This window comes from Xenopus laevis, chromosome 2L (assembly GCF_017654675.1).
Source record: "Xenopus laevis strain J_2021 chromosome 2L, Xenopus_laevis_v10.1, whole genome shotgun sequence".
NCBI classification, from domain to species: domain Eukaryota; kingdom Metazoa; phylum Chordata; class Amphibia; order Anura; family Pipidae; genus Xenopus; species Xenopus laevis.
The window spans coordinates 181605471-181629211 of record NC_054373.1 but is presented as its reverse complement, the minus strand read 5'-3'; the positions used below and the strand labels follow the sequence as shown (position 1 = coordinate 181629211).

At 42.0% G+C, this 23741-nt stretch overlaps 1 protein-coding gene and 1 long non-coding RNA gene across 2 annotated transcripts; one reads left to right on the top strand and one right to left on the bottom strand.

The window, feature by feature from the left end:
* Positions 1-4505: 4505 nt before the first annotated feature.
* On the top strand, positions 4506-11805 carry LOC121399760 (traf2 and NCK-interacting protein kinase-like). Its single transcript, XM_041581322.1, has 12 exons — positions 4506-4510; positions 5079-5112; positions 5578-5645; positions 6167-6225; positions 6802-6917; positions 7391-7501; positions 7597-7687; positions 9367-9485; positions 10212-10266; positions 10450-10528; positions 11408-11559; positions 11769-11805. The coding sequence occupies exons 1-12, from the start codon at positions 4506-4508 to the stop codon at positions 11780-11782; spliced, it is 903 nt and encodes a 300-aa protein (XP_041437256.1). The 3' UTR covers positions 11783-11805.
* Positions 11806-23234: 11429 nt separating this feature from the next.
* Positions 23235-23741, bottom strand: LOC121399678. Its single transcript, XR_005965253.1, has 2 exons — positions 23622-23741; positions 23235-23411 (listed from the first exon to the last, which is right to left on the bottom strand). It is a non-coding gene; the product is annotated as an uncharacterized LOC121399678 (long non-coding RNA).

The window sequence follows — 23741 nt, the reverse complement described above, 5'->3', positions numbered from 1 at the left end:
TTGCATCCCTAGTTTTTATAATTACTCGTAAGTACCTCACCTAGATGGTACACAAGTGGTGTCTCTCTATTTACCAGGAGTCAATAGTGGAGCCTGGCAATATCATCATCCAGGAGAAATAGACCACTAGTAGAGGAGCGGAGCAATACCATCAGCCAGGTGGAGCTCAATAAGAGCTGACTAATGCATTTTTAGGATAACTTTAAACCATTTAAACTTATTTTGGCCTCAACTCAGGCCCCTATCCAATCAGATCTCACAAATGTCTCTATAGGCTCCTGTTCCCCATGAATTCCAAACCACTTCTTTAGGGGAGCTAAATGCACATGATAATAATTGTCTTTAATGATGTTAATCACTTCACCTTGATAGATGCCTCACTAATTGTTTCTATTTACCAGGAATCATCTGGCACCAACAACTGCCAGGAAAAGCCCAGAGGAAGAGGATCTGGGAAATGAGGAGGAGCCAGAGAAAAGTGCTCAGGTTTGAGCTCATTTATAACTTTATTCCCTTTAAACTTATTTTGGTCCCAACTCAGGCCCCTATCCAATCAAATCACACAAACTAATCTATAGGCCCTGTTCCCCCATAATTCCAAATAAATTCTTTAGGGCTCTTACAGGTGAGCATTTTTGGCTGCACTTCCCTGAGTTCCAGTTTCATGTGTTCAGACTCAGGGGAGCGCAGGAGTAGATGCACTGAATTCTTTTCAATAGGGCTGTTCTTATAACCTACACATGTAAGTGCCAAATGCAGGAAAAATGCAACATGCTGTGTCCCAACCTGCTCTCCTCACTTACATGTGTCTGTGTGAGTACAGCCCCATTGAAAAGAATTCAGTGCATCTACTCCTGCGCTCCCCTGCGGCTGAACACATGAAACTGGAGCACAGGGAAGCGCAGCTAAAAACGCTCGTCTCTAGGAGCCCTTAGGTTAGTGCACACGAGGAGATTCAGGGAGATTTGTCTCCTGGCGACAATCACCCAGAATTTCCTCAGCGTGTTTTCGCATAGACTATAATGTTAAATCGTCTGTGCTAAAGCACACGCGGTGATGCGTTTTCTAAAGTTGCTTGAAGTTGCCCGATTGTCACCAGCTATTTGTCGCCAGGAGACAAATCTCCCTGAATCTCCTTGTGTGCACTTACCCTTAAGGGGGCCTAAATGCATTTGATAATAATTGTCTTTAATGATACTTTTAATCACTTCACCTTGATAGATGTTTCACTAATTGTTTCTATTTACCAGGAATCATCTGGCACCAACACCAGCCAGGAAAGCCCAGAGGAAGAGGATCTGGGAAATGAGGAGGAGCCGGAGGAAAGTGCTCAGGTTTGAGCTCATTTATAACTTTATTCCCTTTAAACTTATTTTGGCCCAACTCAGGCCCCTATTCAATCAAATCACACAAACGACTCTGTGAGCCCCTGTTCCCCCATAACTAAATTCCAAATACACAGGGGCTCTAAATGAAGCTCAGTTGTACCTGTAGTTATGATCATGTGCAATTGCAGCAGATGCAACTTTGGGCAAATTCAGTAACCAGTGAAAATTCGCCAGCTCTGGCTTTGCGCACATCACAACACTTCGCCAGGTGTAGATTTGCCTGGACACTGCTTATTTATGAAGATCCGAAGTTGCGCACAGTGTAATGAAGCTTGAAAAAGTTACGACAACGCTCAGCAGTTTGAATTTGCGCTAGTGTTGGCTAATTAGCATACGGTGTGCAGTTAAAGTACAATGGGCGTATATGCTGCAGCAAATACATTACACTACACAAGGCCAGGGAACCTTAATAAATTATATAAAGTTGTTATAATGTCCTACACATGTGCCCACTGTATAGTTTAGGTGCCATATGTTAGTAAATGTAGGGGGAATGAGGGTACCCCCCCCAAAAAAAATTCAATCTTTTTCAGTCTATCACCCTTTCAATAGGAAAAAACGCCAGCATTTTTTGGGACTTAGAAAATGTTTCAACCAATTTTTGAGGAAGTCCTATCTAGTCTATTGCACTTTGCCTGGTCTGAGGTGGGAAGGCAAGTCTGGCGATAGAGTTAAAGTTCAGTAATACACCGAGTCTCTCTCTGCGAAATTACGCCAGTGAAGTGCCAAAATGACATCACGCTGGAATTTACGCTAACATTAGCCACTTCACCTTTTAGTAAATGTCCCCCTTGGAGTGCAGCCACAATTGTGTTGGAATTATGAGAAAAATAGCAAAAAATTTTTCCTGATCTTTATTTTCTGTGTTAAACAGGAAGAACAAGTGATTGAGCACGAGGGGGAGAATTCCATCAACTCCCCAACACCAACCCAATCCATCAACTTCCTCCACTGTCAGGTAAGCAGAAAATAATCAAAGAGTAAAAAACTATAATGAAAGAAATGAGATGGATTTCATCATATTCTCTACTCAGCTGAGTTGATCTCACAAAACCAATAAAATACTAATATTAGTAGTTTCCCCAGGGAGCTGAATAGATGTGATAAAACATGTTTTTAATAGGGATGCACTGAATTCACTATTTTGGATTCGGTAGAACCCCCAGAATTCTATGCGAAAAACTCTGCCGAGAACCGTATCCTAATTTGGATATGCAAATTAGGTATGAAAAGGGGAAAAATGTACTTCCTTGTTTTGTGACAAAAAGTCACGATATTTCCTTCCCTGACCCTAATTTGCATATGAAAATTAGGATTTGGATTCGGTTCTGCCGAGCATAAGGTTCCAAATCCAAATCATGCTGAAAAAATCCTGGCGAATCCCGAATCCTGGATTCAACAGGCCCTTATCACATCTCTCAAACGTCTATAGGCTCTATCTGTTCCCCCATAAATTCCAAACCACTTCTTTAGAGGAGCTAAATGCATGTGATAATAATTGTCTTTAATGATACTTTAATCACTTCACCTTGAAAGATGCTCACTAATTGTTTCTATTTTACCAGGAATCATCTGGCACCAACAACTGCCAGGAAAGCCCAGAGGAAGAGGATCTGGGAAATGAGGAGGAGCCGGAGGAAAGTGCTCAGGTTTGAGCTCATTTATAAATATTAATCCATTTAAACTTATTTTGGTCCCAACTCAGGCCCCTATCCAATCAAATCACACAAATTTCTTTTGGCCCCTGTTCCCCCATAACTAAATTCCAATACACAGGGGCTCTAAATGAAGCTCAGTTGTACCTGTAGTTATGATCATGTGCAATTGCAGCAGATGCAACTTGTTCAGGTGAAATTCGCCACTCCTTGCGCACAGGGTAACGAACACTAGCAAAATTACGCCAGCGAAATTACGCTCAGCAGTTGAAGTTACTCTAGTGTTGGCTAATTAGCATACGGTGTGCAGTTAAAGTACAATGGGCGTATATGCTGCAGCAAATACATTACACTACACAAGGCCAGGGAACCTTAATAAAATGATATAAAGTTGTTATAATGTCCTACACATGTGCCCACTGTATAGTTTAGGTGCCATATGTTAGTAAATATAATGGGAAGGGGAAACATTTACGATCTTTTTCAGTCAATCACCCTTTAAATAGGGAAAAAAACACCATTTTTTGGGACCTAGAAAAATTTCCAACTATTTTTTGAGGAAGTCTATCTATCTATTGCACTTGCCACTAGATAAGATAGTAACATTCAGTAATATCAAAAACTTAAAATAAATTTGCATAGTAACACTGCCGAAAAATGTGCCTGGTGTTAGAGGGCGAAGTTGCGCCAGAGTCTATCTCCTTGGCAAATTACACGCCATGAAGTGCCAAAAGGACATCACGCTGGCGAATTTACGCAGCCACTTTGCCCTTTAGTAAATGTCCCCCTTGGAGTGCAGCCACAATTGTGCTGGAATTAAGAGGATATAGCAAATATTTGTTCCTGATCTTTATTTTCTGTGTTAAACAGGAAGAACAAGTGATTGAGCACGAGGGGGAGAATTCCATCAACTCCCCCCAACCACCAACCCAATCCATCAACTTCCTCCACTGTCAGGTAAGCAGAAAATAATCAAAGAGTAAAAAACTATAATGGAAGAAATGAGATGGATTTCATCATATTCTCTATTATTCTCACAAAACCAATATTTTCTCATTTTCTCTCTTAAAGGGGTCGTTCAGTTTCATGTTAACTTTTAGTTTGTTACATAATGGCCAGTTTATGTAGTTTTTCGAATTAGTCTTCATTGTTTATATTTTAACCATTTTTGAATTATTTGCCTTCTTCTTCTGGCTCTTTCCAGCTCTGAAATGGGGGTCACTGACCCATCTAAAAACAAATGCTCTGTAAGGCTACACATTATGGGGGTTAATTATTATACTTGATTGTTTCAAGTGTTCCTGCTCAGATCAATGACAGTTTAAACAGAAATGACTTGGCACAAAAATAACAACCAACCAGCCTGCTCTTTAGCTCTGTTTGATTAGGGGCACAAATATAGTCGTTTGGATAATGTGCTTCTTCTTTAATTGGGTTGTTCACCTGTGAATCAACTGTTCATATGATGTAGAGAGGGATATTCTGAGACCATTTGCCTTTAGTTTTAATTTATTGTTATTTGTGGTTTGACTTATTTAGCTTTTTATTCAGCAGCTCTCCTGTTTGCAATTTTAGAAAATGAGTTGCTAGGGTGCAAATTACCCTGACAACCATGCATTGATTTTAATAAGAGACTGGAAAATGAATTTGAGAGGCCTGAATATAAAACTGAGGAATAAAAAGTAGCAATAACAATACATTTGTAGCCTTACAGAGCATTTGTTTGTAGATGAGGTCAGTGACCCCCCCTATTTGAAAGCTGGAAAGAGAAGAAAAGGCAAATAATTAAAAAAAAAACTAGAAAATAAATGACGAGGACCAAGTGAAAAGTTGGTTAGAATTAGCCATTCTTTAATATAGTAAAAGTTAACTTACAGGTGAATCTCCCCTTTAAGCTGGAGGTTTTAGGTAATTGAAGCACAAATGGCTTAACTAGGAGATATCACGGGTGTCCGGCATTAATACCTGCCTTTCACTCATCATTTTCTTTATAATAAACTGAGCTCATCTGATAAAAACTTTTTTCTTTCCCCAGGAGGAAAACAAACTCCGCTCTCAAAGATACTCCGGTAAGCAAAAGTTATTAATATTGGAGTCCAAATGCTAAAAACTGGAGAAAACTTGGAATTTTTCCTAGATTTATTATCCCCAAGGGCTGCTATTGTCTGCAATCTGAAAAATACGTCATCTCCAAACTGCCGGGTCCTGTACAAGTCAATGGGCAAAAGTCCCATTTCAAATTTGAATTTTATGGTCTGTGCTGAGTGTTTTCGAGCAGAAAATCCCAGAAAGTTCTTTTTTTTTCACAATAACACAAATTTTTCTATTTTTTTCCAAAACAGTTTTATCGAGTTTGTTCAATGATAAATAAGGTCAAATTGTAGATTGTAGTTTATTTTGGACTATTTTCAGAAAAGAAGCTGAACCTAAAAGCTTAACTTAAACCCCTTCCAGTTTCTCCCTATCCCACCCGTGCTCCTCATATAAATGTATTACATTATTTTAATATTGTTATTTATAATGTCTCCTTTTAGAAAACCGAGAAACATCTAAAAATCGGAAAGAGTCATTGGAGAGGGTCCATTTTGCTCGAGTTCATCTGGTGAGATATTTTATTCAATATCACGTATTTTAGTGATTCTATAATTCTTCCCATTGGTCTTACTCTCTACAATATTGTCCCTTTTGTGTATTTGTCGTGTGTTCTGTGAGTCTGACACTAAGGTGCAGATTTACTAAGCTCTGGTGAAGGATTCGAATGCAAAAATTCAAATTTCGAGTAATTTTTTGGGTACTTGGTCTATCGAATAGGCTAAATTCCATCAATTCGAATGATTTGAATGATTCGAAGTAAAAATCGTTTTTTGATGGAATAAAAATTGTTCAATCGATTGATCGATCCAACGAATGGCTCAACTTTTTGAGAATATATCCAAATTCAATAATCAAATTCAAATTTGTTGCATTCGATGGTCGAATTTTTAGGTATTTAACCCCCTCGAAATTTGACCCTTGATAAATCTGCCCCTAAACCTTACCCTAGTCCCACGCTATATCTGTTGCTTTAACCAAACTGTTATGTTCATAATCATGATGGAGCTTCTTTCTCTGCTTCTGTTCCAGGGATGGCATATTGACCTACAAAAAGAAGGTGGCCATAAAGATCATCAATGACCCCGGAGGTAATGACTTCACACTCTTACTGTTATTAGATACTAATAAGCCTTTTGGTTCCACCAATGTTATGATTATCAGTAAGAAAGTAGAACATGCTGACCAAAATACTGGCAAGTTCCCAGGCAGGGTCAGACTGGGGGGCCCAAGTGGCCTTTCTCCTTAGGGGCCCCTACACCTGATGGTTGTGCATTTTTTCTCAAACTCAATATGGGGTCTTTTACATCATGAAAGTCTGCAGGGTACAAATTGTTCTTTATACTCCCTTCCATGGAAAATAAATTGGCACAGGCCTCTGTACCCCAAAACAGAGCTGCCCTAATGCTTTTGGCAGGTGGGGTACAGAGTGGAAGCGAGACCCCAAAGCTCTCCCTGACCAATCACTAAGGGTCCTGCTTGTTGTGCTCCTTAGTGCTTGTGCACTTCTCTTTGGCTCTTTATAAATGATCCCTAATCACCCTGTAACTATACAATAAGTGGATCGTTTTTAGAAGCGGTAATTCTTCATAACTAAGGTGGGGTATTTTATATGGTAAGTGTATTATTTTATTTAACTTTTTTGAATTTAGAATGAAAAATACCAGGAATGAAAACTGGAAATCCTCCGGAAGGTCACCGGCCCACCCGCAATGTCATCAGGTTTTACGGGGCATTTTATCACCGGGCCCCGCGCAGGAGCACGCCGAATAAAGGTCTATCGGTAAGACAATGTTTATTCACATACATACTCCTTTGTGCCCCAATATTCCAATTAAGAGCATTAATAGAAGCTTTGGTGTTACATGGAGATAGGAATAGCTTGGTAAAAAGAGCACAATGTATGTAACCCACAGCCAATTGCAACTCTCATAGGTACAACAAGTAGAAGCTAAAACCACTGCATGTAGAGTATTTTTATAGTAAACTATAGCATGGAAGGCTCTTACACACCCGTATTGCCTAATGCAAAGCTTAACCATATCCGGCAATGAGCACCGATTATTATATATTTTGTTTCTCACAGTGTAATGTTATGTGCACTAGATACTTCTATATATATATATATTAACATTTGCACAAATACATAGGTACATTGTTACAGTTGCATATTGTAAGGAGAGAGAGCTGTGGACCCCATGATTCCCAATAAAATTGTAGCTGATATGTACTTTATGTTCTTTATTTGTCTTCTAGATCTCTATGGAACTGTGCACTGGTGGGACCATCCGTGACCTCATGAGCGGAAGGAAAAACAATTCTTTGGGCGAGAAGTGGACGGCTTATATCTGTAAAGAGGTGATAAAGGTATGTCACACGTAAACCTCCTCCATACTATTCACAATATATTCAATTTGCCTATGAAAGCATGAAAATATTTATATTCTTACTTTTATTCCCAGGGTCTGTGCCACCTAGAGACAGTGGAAGTCATCCATCATGACATCAAGCCCATCAATCTAATGCTGACGTCATCCGGCAATGTTAAGATTGGTAAGTGATACTTGGGGGTTATTTATCAAAGTCTGCTTTCATCTCAACATGTTCTGCTGCAAACACTGATCAATTCTTATTGGCTTTATTGCCGCTTATTTATTATTACATTTTCCCCAAAATTGGCTTTGGGGGAATAAATCAAAATTTTTGCGATTTTTCAACCAGAAAATTCTGATTTTTTTCAGATTTTTCACCTGAAAACTCCTAACTCCTATGTTTTTTTGCCAAAAGCTCCAAAAACTATGGGTATTGCACAAAACCCAACGCACATCAAAAATCATTGGGACTTCTGCCATTGACTAAAGGTGGCCATACACGGGCCGATAAAAGCTGCCGACAGACCGTGTCGCAGCTTATTGGCCCGTGTATGGGGCCCCCGACGGGCTTCCCCGATCGAGATCTGGCCGAAAGTCGGCCAGATCTCGATCGGATGGGATTAAAAATCCCGTCGGATCGCGGCCGCATCTGTTCGTTGATGCGGTCCCGCGATCCGACCGCCCGTTTGGCGAACGCTAGGATCCGATCGTTGGGCCTAGGGCCCACGATCGGATCAGCCGATATTGCCCACTCAAAGGTGGGCATATCGGAGGGAGATCCGCTCGTTTGGCGACATCGCCAAACGAGCGGATCTATCCGTGTATGGCCACCTTTAATATGTAACCTTGACAGGTCTGAAATGCTGAATTTTCTGATGTGGACTTTTCCATCCTTAGTTTTTTAATAAATTCTGAAAAATGTGTGATTTTTTTAAAAAGTCCATAAATTCCGTGATTTTTGCATTCGGATTTAGTAAATAACCCCTTTAGGGTTTTTTTTTCTATAATACAAATTTATCTCATACTTTAGTTAAGAACGCATGACCATAAATTCACAAGCACAATATTAGCTTATTAATTAAAAAAAAAAACTTGATAAAATCGAGAGAATGTCTGAATCACTCAATTTCTTTGGGCTTTTATCCAGAATCACTCAAAACCCATAAATAAGTCTTATTTTCAATCTAAACCCAGTAGAGATGCACAAAATCCACTTTTTTGGATTTGGCTGAACCCCCCAAATCGCTTGTCAAAAGTTTTTTACTTTCTTATTTTGAGATAAAAAGTCACATTATGTTAAGGATTGGGATTCAGTTTGACCCAGGTACAAGGATTCGGCCGAATCTGAACCCTGCTGAAAATGGCAGAACATTGAACTGAATCCTGGATTCGGTGCTTCCCTAAAACCCAGCACTGACCACGAAAACTTTTAAGTTGAGATATGTGCCTCTCCCATTGACTTGTCTGAAATGGCAAATTTAGATTTTATGGTTTGTAACATGGGGGGGATTATTAATCTAAAAAACAAATCTATAATTTTCATGAAAAATTCTAAGTAAAAAAAATTATTTTTTCCCCTTAGAATGTTGAATAAAGGGAGGATGTTGTAAAGCTTTAATGAATGAGGAGTGAGGGTGTTTTTATTGTTCAATCTGCTCTGTCAGTTTTATCTCGCTCTGTCTCACAAGAGTAGAAATGATCAAATAGACCTTTGAGAAGCCTTAATCTGGGAAGAAACAATAATCCCAGCGCTAAGGCTTTCCACGAAATAGATGATCTAATATTCTCATGTTACCATCATGTTTATTGTTGGGCTGTATCTTCAGCATTAGAATTCATGCTTTTGTCGTACAATTCCAGGTGATTTCTCATGCGCCACCATGGGAAGGAAGAGTTCGAGCACGGAAGGAACTCTAACATATATGGCACCGGAGGCACTTGCCTGTATGAGAAAGAAGAACCTCGACTATGACCACAAGGTATTGTTGCCTTTAGTTAAATCTATATGGGCTACTCATGGTGAAGTGCAGCCAATGTTTTGCTCACTCATTTCACAGAACTCTCTCATAAGAGGGAAATCAGAGTTGTAAAAGTGGTTCCCCTGCTATGAGAGGGGAGAAGTGAGTGAGGGGAATGGATTCTAAGTGCAGGGAACAGGAATGTTAGGAACCAGCCTCATGCAATTACTGATGCTTTTTGGAGTTAGTTACAGTTCCACTCTGCAGTGTTGGGTTGGGATACCAGGGGCCCACCAGAAAACCTGAGGTTTAGGGCCCACTTTCCAAAATATTATACTCCTCTCCTCTCTCACCCTCTTTATTCTCCTAGTCTAGGGAGTCTAGGGAATGAGCATGAAATAGGCCAAATGGTTAGAAGCGAGAGGCTCCACAAACACCTGGGCCCACGGGGAGTTTTCCTGGTCTCCCAATGGGCCAGTCCAACACTGCGAGTCAAATAAAAATTCTCTCTGTTTAGTGCAGTTATTTAGCAATACAAGCTTCAGTCATTTTCCCTTGAAATGTATTTTATATGGAGTACAGAGAGACATGATTATAATGAATATGTTATTCAGTTACACATAGTACCACTGTCAGGGGGATTAATAACAGAAGCATCGGAATAATCGCTTGATGGAATTCGTTTAATATTCCCTGTGCAGAATCGACTCTAATATTTCTCTTTTCCCCCCATATTTTAACATGTAGGCGGACATCTGGTCATTGGGAGTGTCAGCCCTGGAAATGGTAGAAGGTTATCTCCGTAAGTAACTCTTGCGTCTGTATCGTAATCCAAAAACAATTGTTACCCGCAAGGTCAGAGAGTATTTATGTGATGTCACATAGAATAGTGATAACTCGAACCCTTTATACACAGACTATAGATATGAAATAAATGGTGGGATTGTCAGCATGTTCTTATATATTGTTTTCTTACATCCTTTAGCATACGGACAGCTCAGTAAACATCAGCTGATGAACCAGATTCTTTTTGGTCCTGCTTTAAGACCAACCTGGGACAAATGGTGAGTGATTTCCCCTCAAATAGGAAAAGGGAGTGAGGGAGAGGGTGGGAAATTGACATGGGAGTAAGGGAGTGGGCAAAAGAGAGAGTCAGGGTGAAAGAGGAGGGGAAATAGGTAAGGGAGAAGTTATGGTAAAGGAGACTTACTGAAGATTAACCAAAGGACTGTCAGCAAGTTACTATAAATAGGGAGACATACAGTGTTGGACTGGGGGGCCGGGGCCTCCCACCACCCCCTGGGCCCCCCACCCCCAGATGCAAAGTATAATCTGGCCCCCTCCCTAAATTGCAACATCCCCATGGGGGGGCAGTTGAAAGCAGATTCCGACTTCTGTGCTAGGACTGGAGACATATGGGATATTCAGGGCTCAGTCTTTTAATAAGAAGGGGGGGGGGGGTTGTGGGTGCCCACCTATGGCTGATTTTTAAGAATTTTATACCAGCTCTAAATAAGTTAAATAAATACATAAATACATATGAATTTGAAATTTTAAAAGAACAGGGTTTTTTGTTCTAAAATCATGATCATAAGATTAGTTAAGCCACCATACCACATCAAGGTAACCCCACATGGTGGTCCCTAACTTGCTCAAGTCAACTTAATAATAAAAAGGGATCTTACCTGTTTAATAGTAATTCTTTACGTTGACTTCTCCTGGGCCCTGGTTCTAAAATTGTGCTAAATCCTCCCCGCCGACTACTTTTAAAAGGGAGGGTCTGCCAAACAAACGCCCACAAACCAGGGCACTTTCAATGGAGTCAATGGGGCCACCATAAAGTAAATAAGGGGGGTATCAGTCTTTTAATGGCATGAACTTTTCATAAAATGTTATATTTATAGTATGAGTAATTATAACGTTGCCTCAATTTCATTTTCCAGGAGTGAAGAATTCAATTTCTTCATCCAAGAATGCGTGCAGAAAAACCCAGCAAAAAGACCAAGCGCACGGCAGCTTCTCCATCACCCCTTTATCAGCAACCTGTGTGATGAAGCAGCTGTGAAGAGGAGCATTGCAAAACAACTGCAAAGAGGTAAGGACATTGCTCATTATTATTATAGTTGGCTTTATGGAGAGAAGCCCAGGAGAAAATGTTCTTATAGATATAGTTGTCCTTTAAATTAGCACGAAAAAAAGTCATGTAACAAAATATGATATTGATAAAATTGTAAATGGAAATGAATTTCAGAATTCTTATACACATACCTGCTCCATGTCTAACACTGAACTCTCTTTCCTTAGGCTGGAAGAACTGAAGACCTGAGGCAGCCATCGGGGGAGGGACGGGGGCACCGGGGCCCATTTGTCATCTTTGGGCCCCACTATAAATCTTGGTCCCCGATGGCAGCCGACATGAAAGAAATCAGATCACAACATCGATCTGTTTGTAAATGACTAATAAACATTTGGCAATTTGGTTGATTTTGTTGGTTTATTGAGTAGTGACCCATCTATACAAGGACTGTTCTTGAATGACATTCAATGCTGTATTTCTCATTAGGGGGGCAGTCGTAATATATGGGAGACAGGGCTGGTTTTTCCTTGGGGTACAATCTCTATAGCTGTGTTGGATTGGGCCTCAATGGAAAGGGGGTCTCTGCTAGGGGAAAGAATGGCTGGATGAGTGTTTAATGTAGACAAGGAGGAGAACATGAGTTGGGACATTATGGAGAAGCTGGTGTAGACAGGGCTCTGGTATAATGGGGTTATGGGGGAGGGGCGGGGTGCATAGTTAAGGATATCCCACTGTTACACAGAGAAATATCTAACAGTAACTATAGGTCTAACTCTCCAATGAATAATGTAAATACTAGACTGAAAACGAGTGACCTCCTCTGCTTGCAAATGCTCACAGCTTGTCCCTCCCCTGCCCCAAACTGCCCCTCCACTTCCCCTTTGTTGCACCTCTGTTATGTGCGCTCGCATGTAATCACGCATGTGGGGGCGGGGTTAGCTGACCGGGTGCCCTTGGCCTGGCCCTGTTGTCGGGTAAATGATAAGTGAGTAGAAAGTTGCCCAGATACTGTGACTAATGGACGAGACTTCATAACTAGGTCAAGTTGTTATTATGGGTGACCTCAGTTATCCCGACACTGACTGGTGTAATGGGGGAGTGAGCTCAGTAAAAGCTAATAGGTTATTTTTAGCTAATTTTAGGTTGGCACGATAAAATTCTTTGAATCAAATGATTCGAACGATTTTAAGCGATGGATCGAAGGATTTTTATTGGATCAAAAAAAGATTAGAAAAGTGCTGGGGAAGGTTCCCATAGGCTAACATTGCAGCTCGGTAGGTTTAAAGTCGCGAAGTATGAAGTTTAAAGAGACAATACTTCGATTATCGAATGGTCGAATAGTTGAACAATTTTTACTTAGAATCGTTCGAATCATTAGATTTGATCCAATTCCAATGGTCGAAGTACAGCGTTAAAGGGGAATACAGTAGATAGGGATACTAGTGGTTTAAAGGGGATATAGTAGATAGGGATAATACAGGGTTTAGGGGATACAGCAGATAGGGATGATACAGGGTTAAAGAGGGGATATAGTAGGGATAATACAGGGTTAAAGAGGGATATAGTAGATAGGGATAATAAGGGTTAAAGAGGATATAGTAGATAAGGATAGTACAGGGTTAAAGAGGGATATAGTAGATAAGGATAATACAGGGTTAAAGAGGGATATAGTAGATAAGGATAGTACAGGGTTAAAGAGGGATATAGTAGATAGGGATAATACAGGGTTAAAGAGGGATATAGTAGATAAGGATAGTACAGGGTTAAAGAGGGATATAGTAGATAAGGATAGTACAGGGTTAAAGAGGGGAAATAGTAGATGGGGATAATACATGGTTAAAGAGGGATATAGTATATAATGATAATACAGGGTTAAAGGGGATATAGTAGATAAGGATAATACAGGGTTAAAGAGGGATATAGTAGATAAGGATAGTACAGGGTTAAAGAGGGATATAGTAGATAGGGATAATACAGGGTTAAAGAGGGATATAGTAGATAAGGATAGTACAGGGTTAAAGAGGGATATAGTAGATAGGGATAATACAGGGTTAAAGAGGGATATAGTAGATAAGGATAGTACAGGGTTAAAAAGGGATATAGTAGATAAGGATAGTACAGGGTTAAAGAGGGATATAGTAGATAGGGATAATACAGGGTTAAAGAGGGATATAGTAGATAAGGATAGTACAGGGTTAAAGAGGGATATAGTAGATAAGGATAGTACAGGGTTAAAGAGGGATATAGTTGGGAGTATCAGATGATTCAGGTTAAATCCATGTTTTAGTCTGATCCAGTGGCAGGTACAGTAACTGTTTCACTGCTGGAGTTGGGTTCTCGGTACAGTCCTAGGTTCAGGGGGGGACAAGTCCAGTCAGAATGTTCTTCCAAAGATCCTCAGAATTATCTCTGGATTTAGAGAAATAATAGTCCATTTCTGTCCCAACAGCCCTGAAACACTGGGAAGGGAAGAACGTGATAATGAGGTGCAGGGACAGGGCTATTCACTAATGATCCCCCTAATCTTTGCCTCATTACTACTTGTGTCTCCCCCATCAGCTGCTCAATCCCCGGGGTGTAGGGGAGACTTTAGTGAGAGGAAAATCAGAGAAGTTGCAGCAACAGGACTAGAAGAGAAATGACTTTATTGCACCTCAGAATCAGCAGAGCAGTTTCATAACCGAACACAGGGGTCACTGTTCCACACAAGTCTGGGGGATGGGAATTTATTGGCTCAAATCAACTGACACAGTCGAATGAAAATCCCATTTGCAGCTGCTCCTGAGTCTTCTAATGAACATTTATAGAAAGAAAACATTGAGTGTGACCCTAGTGATAAGTGTTAGTCCATTCCAGGCCCGGACTGGCAATCTTCGGGTTCCTCAAGGAAGGGTCGGATGCCTTTTTAGCAACCATTACTGATATTAATATTTAGGGACAAATTTATCAATGGTCGAAGTGATAATTCCAATTTAAAAAAAAAAAAAAGTACCTATTCAATCGGACCTATTTGGCCAAAAAGAAACTTTGATTTAATTTCGGTTGGTCTTTTTTAATTCAGATTTCAAAGTTTTTCAAATTCGACGCTTGATAAATTTGCCCCTTATAGTATAAAGTGGATCCAGGGACTGATCTGATTCTCCTTTTTTTGGAGTGAGGAAATCATTTTTACTCTAAGGCAATCCATAGATTAAGAAGAGGCGTTTTGGGGGGGGCAATTCATACATCATGGGGTTGGGCGGGGGGGATTGCTGCTTTTTGGGCAATCCCATTGGTTGGACAATAGTCAGAATTAGGGATGTCGCGGACTGTTCGCCGGCGAACTTGTTCGCGCGAACATCGGCTGTTCGCGTCCGCCGCAAGTTCGCGAACGTCGCGCGACGTTCGCCATTTTGGGTTCGCCTTACCTGGCGCTTTTTTTTGACCTCTCACCCCAGACCAGCAGATACATGGCAGCCAATCAGGAAGCTCTCCCTCCTGGACCACCCCCACACCCCCTGGACCACTCCCCTTCCATATATAAACTGAAGCCCTGCAGCGTTTTTTCATTCTGCCTGTGTGTGCTTGCAAGAGCTAGTGTAGGGAGAGAGCTGTTAGTGATTTCACTGATTTCTTTGAGGGACAGTTGATAGTAAGTTTGCTGGCTAGTAATCTACTTGATACTGCTCTGTATTGGAGGGACAGAAGTCTGCAGGGGTTTGAGGGACATTTTAGGTTAGGTAGCTTTGCTGGCTAGTAATCTACCTTCTACTGCAGTGCTCTGTATGTAGCTGCCTGCTGTGGGCACTGATCTCTTCTGATCTCATCTGCTGACTGCTGTAATAACCCAATAGTCCTTGTAAGGACTGCTTTTATTTTATTTTTTGTTGTTTTACTTTGCTACTTTAACAGCCAAGTGCTATTAGTCTAGCAGTGTTGGGGAGTGGGACTGGTGTGCTACTGTGCTGCTCCTAGTAGTTCAGCAGCACCAACCCGAGAATATTTTTTTTTTTTAACATACATATAATTTTTTTTTTTATTTTACTTATCTTACTGTTCTTTAAGGTGTCCAGTGCTGTTTGCTGTTCTTCATAGTAGTGCACCAATAGTAGTGCACTTGCAGGCATTATTTGCCCAGTGGCCATCTAGCTGTGTGAGCTTGTTCACATTCTGTCTAAATATCAATAATAATACCGTCTCCAGAAACACCACCTGAGTGACGTTTTTCAAGCAGCAATAATATATTCTGTATCCACCACTGCTGTAGTGTATACGTTGACCTTGTAGGCATTATTTGCCCAGTGTGTTCTTCATTTTCAAACCACTGCCACTTAGCTGTGTGAGCTTGTTCACATTCTGTCTAAATATCAATAATAATACCGTCTCCAGAAACACCACCTGAGTGACGTTTTTCAAGCAGCAATAATATATTCCGTATCCACCACTGCTGTAGTGTATACGTTGACCTTGTAGGCATTATTTGCCCAGTGTGTTCTTCATTTTCAAACCACTGCCATCTAGCTCTGTGAGCTTGTTCACATTCTGTCTAAATATCAATAATAATACCGTCTCCAGAAACACCACCTGAGTTGTTGTTGTTTTTGTTTTAAAAATAATGCCAGGCAAAGGCAGGCCGCCACGCAGAGGCACTAGGGGCCGTGCTGCTATGCTATCCTGTGGCCCTAGGAAATTGCCCAGTTTTAAAAAGGCAATGACCCTGAACTCCCAAAATGCTGAAGAGGTAGTTGACTGGCTTACACAGCACACCCCATCCTCTACCGTTTCTAACTTTACCACAACATCCTCATCCTCCACTGCTATGGGCACCCCACGTAACACTTCCTCCACCACCGGTGCCCCTTCTTCACTGGAGTCAGAGGAGTTATTTTCACATGAGTTTCTTGAACTGAGTGATGCGCAACCATTATTGGCAGAAGAAGATGAAGGAGATGAGGACGTTACACCAGATTTAATTCTGGCAGAGAACACAACAGAGATGGACATAATGAGTGATGACGAGGAGGTCCCCGCTGCTGCTTCCTTCTGTGAGCTGTTAGAAGAAATTGATGCATCTGAGGAGAATGATGATGAGGACATTGATGTTTTGTGGGTGCCCAGTAGAAGAGAGCAAGAGGAGGATAGTTCAGATGGAGAGACGGAGAGTCAGAGAGGCAGGAGGAGAATAAGACTTAGAAGAAGCAGGGAGGACAGCTCGCAGGGAACAGTAGGGCAACAACATGTATCGGCACCTGTGGTCAGCCGGCCAACGCACCCGCCATTGCCGCCAACGCCGCCGACTTCTACTTTTACCCCCAGATTGCCAGCCTCAAAAAGGTCAGCAGTGTGGGATTTTTTTAATGTGTGTGCCTCTGACAAAAGCGTTGTAATTTGCAATGAGTGCAGTCAGAAACTGAGTCTTGGGAAGCCCAACAGCCACATAGGTACAACTTCTATGCGAAGGCACATGAACGGCAAGCACAAAGCACTTTGGTAGCAACACCTCAAAGGCAACAGGCAAACTAAAAGCCACCCTCCTTCTGGTCCAGCATCTTACTGCTCTACCTCTGCTGTCCTTGACCCGTCTGAACCACCCTCCACTCCGCCTTCCACCTTGACCACCAGTTCCCATTCCCAGTCATCTGCCCCCAGCCAAGTTTCTGTGAGGGCCATGTTTGAGCGTAAGAAGCCAATGTCTGCGAGTCACCCCCTTGCCCGGCGTCTGACAGCTGGCTTGTCTGCACTCTTAGCCCGCCAGCTTTTACCATACCAGCTGGTGGACTCTGAGGCCTTCCGCAAATTTGTAGCAATTGGGACACCGCAGTGGAAGGTACCCAGCCGCAATTTTTTTTCAAAAAAGGGAATACCACACGCTGCCCTGACCATGCTTGGAGGACCATGCGTCAGTAGTCATATGGACCTTTGGCCCAACACTAAGTGACAGAGATGCGGTGACTTGGCTCTGCACATGGTGGTACAGGTGTGGTATTCCTTTTTTTGAAAAAAAATTGCGGCTGGGTACCTTCCACTGCGGTGTCCCAATTGCTACAAATTTGCGGAAGGCCTCAGAGTCCACCAGCTGGTATGGTAAAAAGCTGGCGGGCTAAGAGTGCAGACAAGCCAGCTGTCAGACGCCGGGCAAGGGGTGACTCGCAGACATTGGCTTCTTACGCTCAAACATGGCCCTCACAGAAACTTGGCTGGGGGCAGATGACTGGGAATGGGAACTGGTGTCAAGGTGGAAGGCGGAGTGGAGGGTGGTTCAGACGGGTCAAGGACAGCAGAGGTAGAGCAGTAAGATGCTGGACCAGAAGGAGGGTGGCTTTTAGTTTGCCTGTTGCCTTTGAGGTGTTGCTACCAAAGTGCTTTGTGCTTGCCGTTCATGTGCCTTCGCATAGAAGTTGTACCTATGTGGCTGTTGGGCTTCCCAAGACTCAGTTTCTGACTGCACTCATTGCAAATTACAACGCTTTTGTCAGAGGCACACACATTAAAAAAATCCCACACTGCTGACCTTTTTGAGGCTGGCAATCTGGGGGTAAAAGTAGAAGTCGGCGGCGTTGGCGGCAATGGCGGGTGCGTTGGCCGGCTGACCACAGGTGCCGATACATGTTGTTGCCCTACTGTTCCTGCGAGCTGTCCTCCCTGCTTCTTCTAAGTCTTATTCTCCTCCTGCCTCTCTGACTCTCCGTCTCTCCATCTGAACTATCCTCCTCTTGCTCTCTTCTACTGGGCACCCACAAAACATCAATGTCCTCATCATTCTCCTCAGATGCATCAATTTCTTCTAACAGCTCACAGAAGGAAGCAGCAGCGGGGACCTCCTCGTCATCACTCATTATGTCCATCTCTGTTGTGTTCTCTGCCAGAATTAAATCTGGTGTAACGTCCTCATCTCCTTCATCTTCTTCTGCCAATAATGGTTGCGCATCACTCAGTTCAAGAAACTCATGTGAAAATAACTCCTCTGACTCCAGTGAAGAAGGGGCACCGGTGGTGGAGGAAGTGTTACGTGGGGTGCCCATAGCAGTGGAGGATGAGGATGTTGTGGTAAAGTTAGAAACGGTAGAGGATGGGGTGTGCTGTGTAAGCCAGTCAACTACCTCTTCAGCATTTTGGGAGTTCAGGGTCATTGCCTTTTTAAAACTGGGCAATTTCCTAGGGCCACAGGATAGCATAGCAGCACGGCCCCTAGTGCCTCTGCGTGGCGGCCTGCCTTTGCCTGGCATTATTTTTAAAACAAAAACAACAACAACTCAGGTGGTGTTTCTGGAGACGGTATTATTATTGATATTTAGACAGAATGTGAACAAGCTCACAGAGCTAGATGGCAGTGGTTTGAAAATGAAGAACACACTGGGCAAATAATGCCTACAAGGTCAACGTATACACTACAGCAGTGGTGGATACGGAATATATTATTGCTGCTTGAAAAACGTCACTCAGGTGGTGTTTCTGGAGACGGTATTATTATTGATATTTAGACAGAATGTGAACAAGCTCACACAGCTAAGTGGCAGTGGTTTTGAAAATGAAGAACACACTGGGCAAATAATGCCTACAAGGTCAACGTATACACTACAGCAGTGGTGGATACAGAATATATTATTGCTGCTTGAAAAACGTCACTCAGGTGGTGTTTCTGGAGACGGTATTATTATTGATATTTAGACAGAATGTGAACAAGCTCACACAGCTAGATGGCCACTGGGCAAATAATGCCTGCAAGTGCACTACTATTGGTGCACTACTATGAAGAACAGCAAACAGCACTGGACACCTTAAAGAACAGTAAGATAAGTAAAATAAAAAAAAAAATTATATGTATGTTAAAAAAAAAAATATTCTCGGGTTGGTGCTGCTGAACTACTAGGAGCAGCACAGTAGCACACCAGTCCCACTCCCCAACACTGCTAGACTAATAGCACTTGGCTGTTAAAGTAGCAAAGTAAAACAACAAAAATAAAATAAAAGCAGTCCTTACAAGGACTATTGGGTTATTACAGCAGTCAGCAGATGAGATCAGAAGAGATCAGTGCCCACAGCAGGCAGCTACATACAGAGCACTGCAGTAGAAGGTAGATTACTAGCCAGCAAAGCTACCTAACCTAAAATGTCCCTCAAACCCCTGCAGACTTCTGTCCCTCCAATACAGAGCAGTATCAAGTAGATTACTACCAGCAAACTTACTATCAACTGTCCCTCAAAGAAATCAGTGAAATCACTAACAGCTCTCTCCCTACACTAGCTCTTGCAAGCACACACAGGCAGAATGAAAAAACGCTGCAGGGCTTCAGTTTATATATGGAAGGGGAGTGGTCCAGGGGGTGTGGGGGTGGTCCAGGAGGGAGAGCTTCCTGATTGGCTGCCATGTATCTGCTGGTCTGGGGTGAGAGGTCAAAAAAAAGCGCCAGGTAAGGCGAACCCAAAATGGCGAACGTCGCGCGACGTTCGCGAACTTGCGGCGGACGCGAACAGCCGATGTTCGCGCGAACAAGTTCGCCGGCGAACAGTCCGCGACATCCCCTAATTCTGACTATTGTCCAACCAATGGGATTGCCCAAAAAGCAGCAATCCCCCCCGCCCAACCCCATGATGTATGAATTGCCCCCCCCAAAACGCCTCTTCTTAATCTATGGATTGCCTTAGAGTAAAAATGATTTCCTCACTCCAAAAAAAAGGAGAATCAGATCAGTCCCTGGATCCACTTTATACTATAAGGGGCAAATTTATCAAGCGTCGAATTTGAAAAACTTTGAAATCTGAATTAAAAAAGACCAACCGAAATTAAATCAAAGTTTCTTTTGGCCAAATAGGTCGATTGAATAGGTACTTTTTTTTTTTTTAAATTGGAATTATCACTTCGACCATTGATAAATTGTCCCTAAATATTTAATATCAGTAATGGTTGCTAAAAAGGCATCCGACCCTTCCTTGAGGAACCCGAAGATTGCCAGTCCGGGCCTGGAATGGACTAACACTTATCACTAGGGTCACACTCAATGTTTTCTTTCTATAAATGTTCATTAGAAGACTCAGGAGCAGCTGCAAATGGGATTTTCATTCGACTGTGTCAGTTGATTTGAGCCAATAAATTCCCATCCCCAGACTTGTGTGGACCAGTGACCCCTGGTGTTCGGTTATGAAACTGCTCTGCTGATTCTGAGGTGCAATAAAGTCATTTCTCTTCTAGTCCTGTTGCTGCAACTTCTCTGATTTTCCTCTCACTAAAGTCTCCCCTACACCCCGGGGATTGAGCATCTGATGGGGGAGACACAAGTAGTAATGAGGCAAAGATTAGGGCAGGGGTGTCCAAACTGCGGCCCGAGGGCCACATGCGGCCCAGGATGCATATGAATGCGGCCCAGCTTGGTTCCCGAGGAAACGTCATGTTTGCAAAGGATTTAGGAGATGGGGGGACTCTGCCCATTGCCCAGTTAGTAATAATAATATAATAAGTCTTATTTAATATCCAGGTGTCCCATATTCCAGTGTATAGCTCCATCTGGTTATCCAACTGGCATTGTAGTTCTTTTCTGTGTATTTCCTTTACTTTTACAAATCAAATGTGTTTGTTGTGTGGCCCCAGACAAATTTTTTTTTTACCAATGTGGCCCTGCGAGCCAAAAGTTTGGACACCCCTGGATTAGGGGGATCATTAGTGAATAGCCCTGTCCCTGCACCTCATTATCACGCTCTTCCCTTCCCAGTGTTTCAGGGCTGTTGGGACAGAAATGGACTATTATTTCTCTAAATCCAGAGATAATTCTGAGGATCTTTGGAAGAACATTCTGACTGGACTTGTCCCCCCTGAACCTAGGACTGTACGAGAACCCAACTCCAGCAGTGAAACAGTTACTGTACCTGCCACTGGATCAGACTAAAACATGGATTTAACCCGAATCATCTGATACTCCCAACTATATCCCTCTTTAACCCTGTATTATCCTTATCTACTATATCCTCTTTAACCCTGTACTATCTTATCTACTATATCCTCTTTTAACCTGTACTATCCTTATCTACTATATCCCTCTTTAACCCTGTATTATCCTTATCTACTATATCCCTCTTTAACCCTGTATATCCTTATCTACTATATCCCTCTTTAACCCTGTACTATCCTTATCTACTATATCCCTCTTTAACCCTGTACTATCCTTATCTACTATATCCCTCTTTAACCCTGTATTATCCTATCTACTATATCCCTCTTTAACCCTGTACTATCCTTATCTACTATATCCCTCTTAAACCCTGTATTATCCCTATCTACTATATCCCTCTTTAACCCTATACTATCCTTATCTACTATATCCCTCTTTAACCCTGTATTATCCTTATCTACTATATCCCCTTTAACCCTGTATTATCATTATATACTATATCCCTCTTTAACCATGTATTATCCCCATCTACTATTTCCCTCTTTAACCCTATATAAACCCTGTACTTATCCATCTACTATATCCCTCTTTAACCCTGTACTATCCTTATCTACTCCCTCTTAACCCTGTATTATCCTTATCTACTATATCCCTCTTTAACCCTGTACTATATCCCCTCTTTAACCGTATTATCCCTACTATATCCCCTCTTTAACCCTGTATCATCCCTATCTGCTGTATCCCCTAAACCCTGTATTTATCCCTATCTACTATATCCCCTTTAAACCACTAGTATCCCTATCTACTGTATTCCCCTTTAACGCTGTACTTCAACCATTGGAATTGAATCAAATCTAATGATTCGAACGATTCTAAGTAAAAATTGTTCAACTATTCGACCATTCGATAATCGAAGTATTGTCTCTTTAAACTTCATACTTCGCCACTTTAAACCTACCGAGCTGCAATGTTAGCCTATGGGAACCTTCCCCAGCACTTTTCTAAGCTTTTTTTGATCCAATAAAAATCCTTCGATCGATCACTTAAAATCATTCGAATCATTTCGATTCAAAGAATTTTATCGTGCCAACCTAAAATTATCTTAAAATAACCTATTAGCTTTTACTGACCTCACTCCCCCATTACACCAGTCAGTGTCGGGATAACTGAGGTCACCCATAATAACAACTTGACCTAGTTATGAAGTCTCGTTCATTAGTCACAGTATCTGGGCAACTTTCTACTCACTTATCATTTACCCGACAACAGGGCCAGGCCAAGGGCACCCGGTCAGCTAACCCCGCCCCCCACATGCGTGATTACATGCGAGCGCACATAACAGAGGTGCAACAAAGGGGAAGTGGAGGGGCAGTTTGGGGCAGGGGAGGACAAGCTGTGAGCATTTGCAAGCAGAGGAGGTCACTCGTTTTCAGTCTATTATTTACATTATTCATTGGAGAGTTAGACCTATAGTTACTGTTAGATATTTCTCTGTGTAACAGTGGGATATCCTTAACTATGCACCCCGCCCCTCCCCATAACCCCATTATACCAGAGCCCTGTCTACACCAGCTTCTCCATAATGTCCCAACTCATGTTCTCCTCCTTGTCTACATTAAACACTCATCCAGCCATTCTTTCCCCTAGCAGAGACCCCCTTTCATTGAGGCCCAATCCAACACAGCTATAGAGATTGTACCCCAAGGAAAAACCAGCCCTGTCTCCCATATATTACGACTGCCCCCCTAATAAGAAAATACAGCATTGAATGTCATTCAAGAACAGTCCTTGTATAGATGGGTCACTACTCAATAAACCAACAAAATCAACCAAATTGCCAAATGTTTATTAGTCATTTACAAACAGATCGATGTTGTGATCTGATTTCTTTCATGTCGGCTGCCATCGGGGACCAAGATGTTATAGTGGGGCCCAAAGATGACAAATGGGCCCCGGTGCCCCCGTCCCTCCCCCCGATGGCTGCCTCAGGTCTTCAGTTCTTCCAGCCTAAGGAAAGAGAGTTCAGTGTTAGACATGGAGCAGGTATGTGTATAAAGAATTCTGAAATTCATTTCCATTTACAATTTTATCAATATCATATTTTGTTACATGACTTTTTTTCGTGCTAATTTAAAGGACAACTATATCTATAAGAACATTTTCTCCTGGGCTTCTCTCCATAAAGCCAACTATAATAATAATGAGCAATGTCCTTACCTCTTTGCAGTTGTTTTGCAATGCTCCTCTTCACAGCTGCTTCATCACACAGGTTGCTGATAAAGGGGTGATGGAGAAGCTGCCGTGCGCTTGGTCTTTTTGCTGGGTTTTTCTGCACGC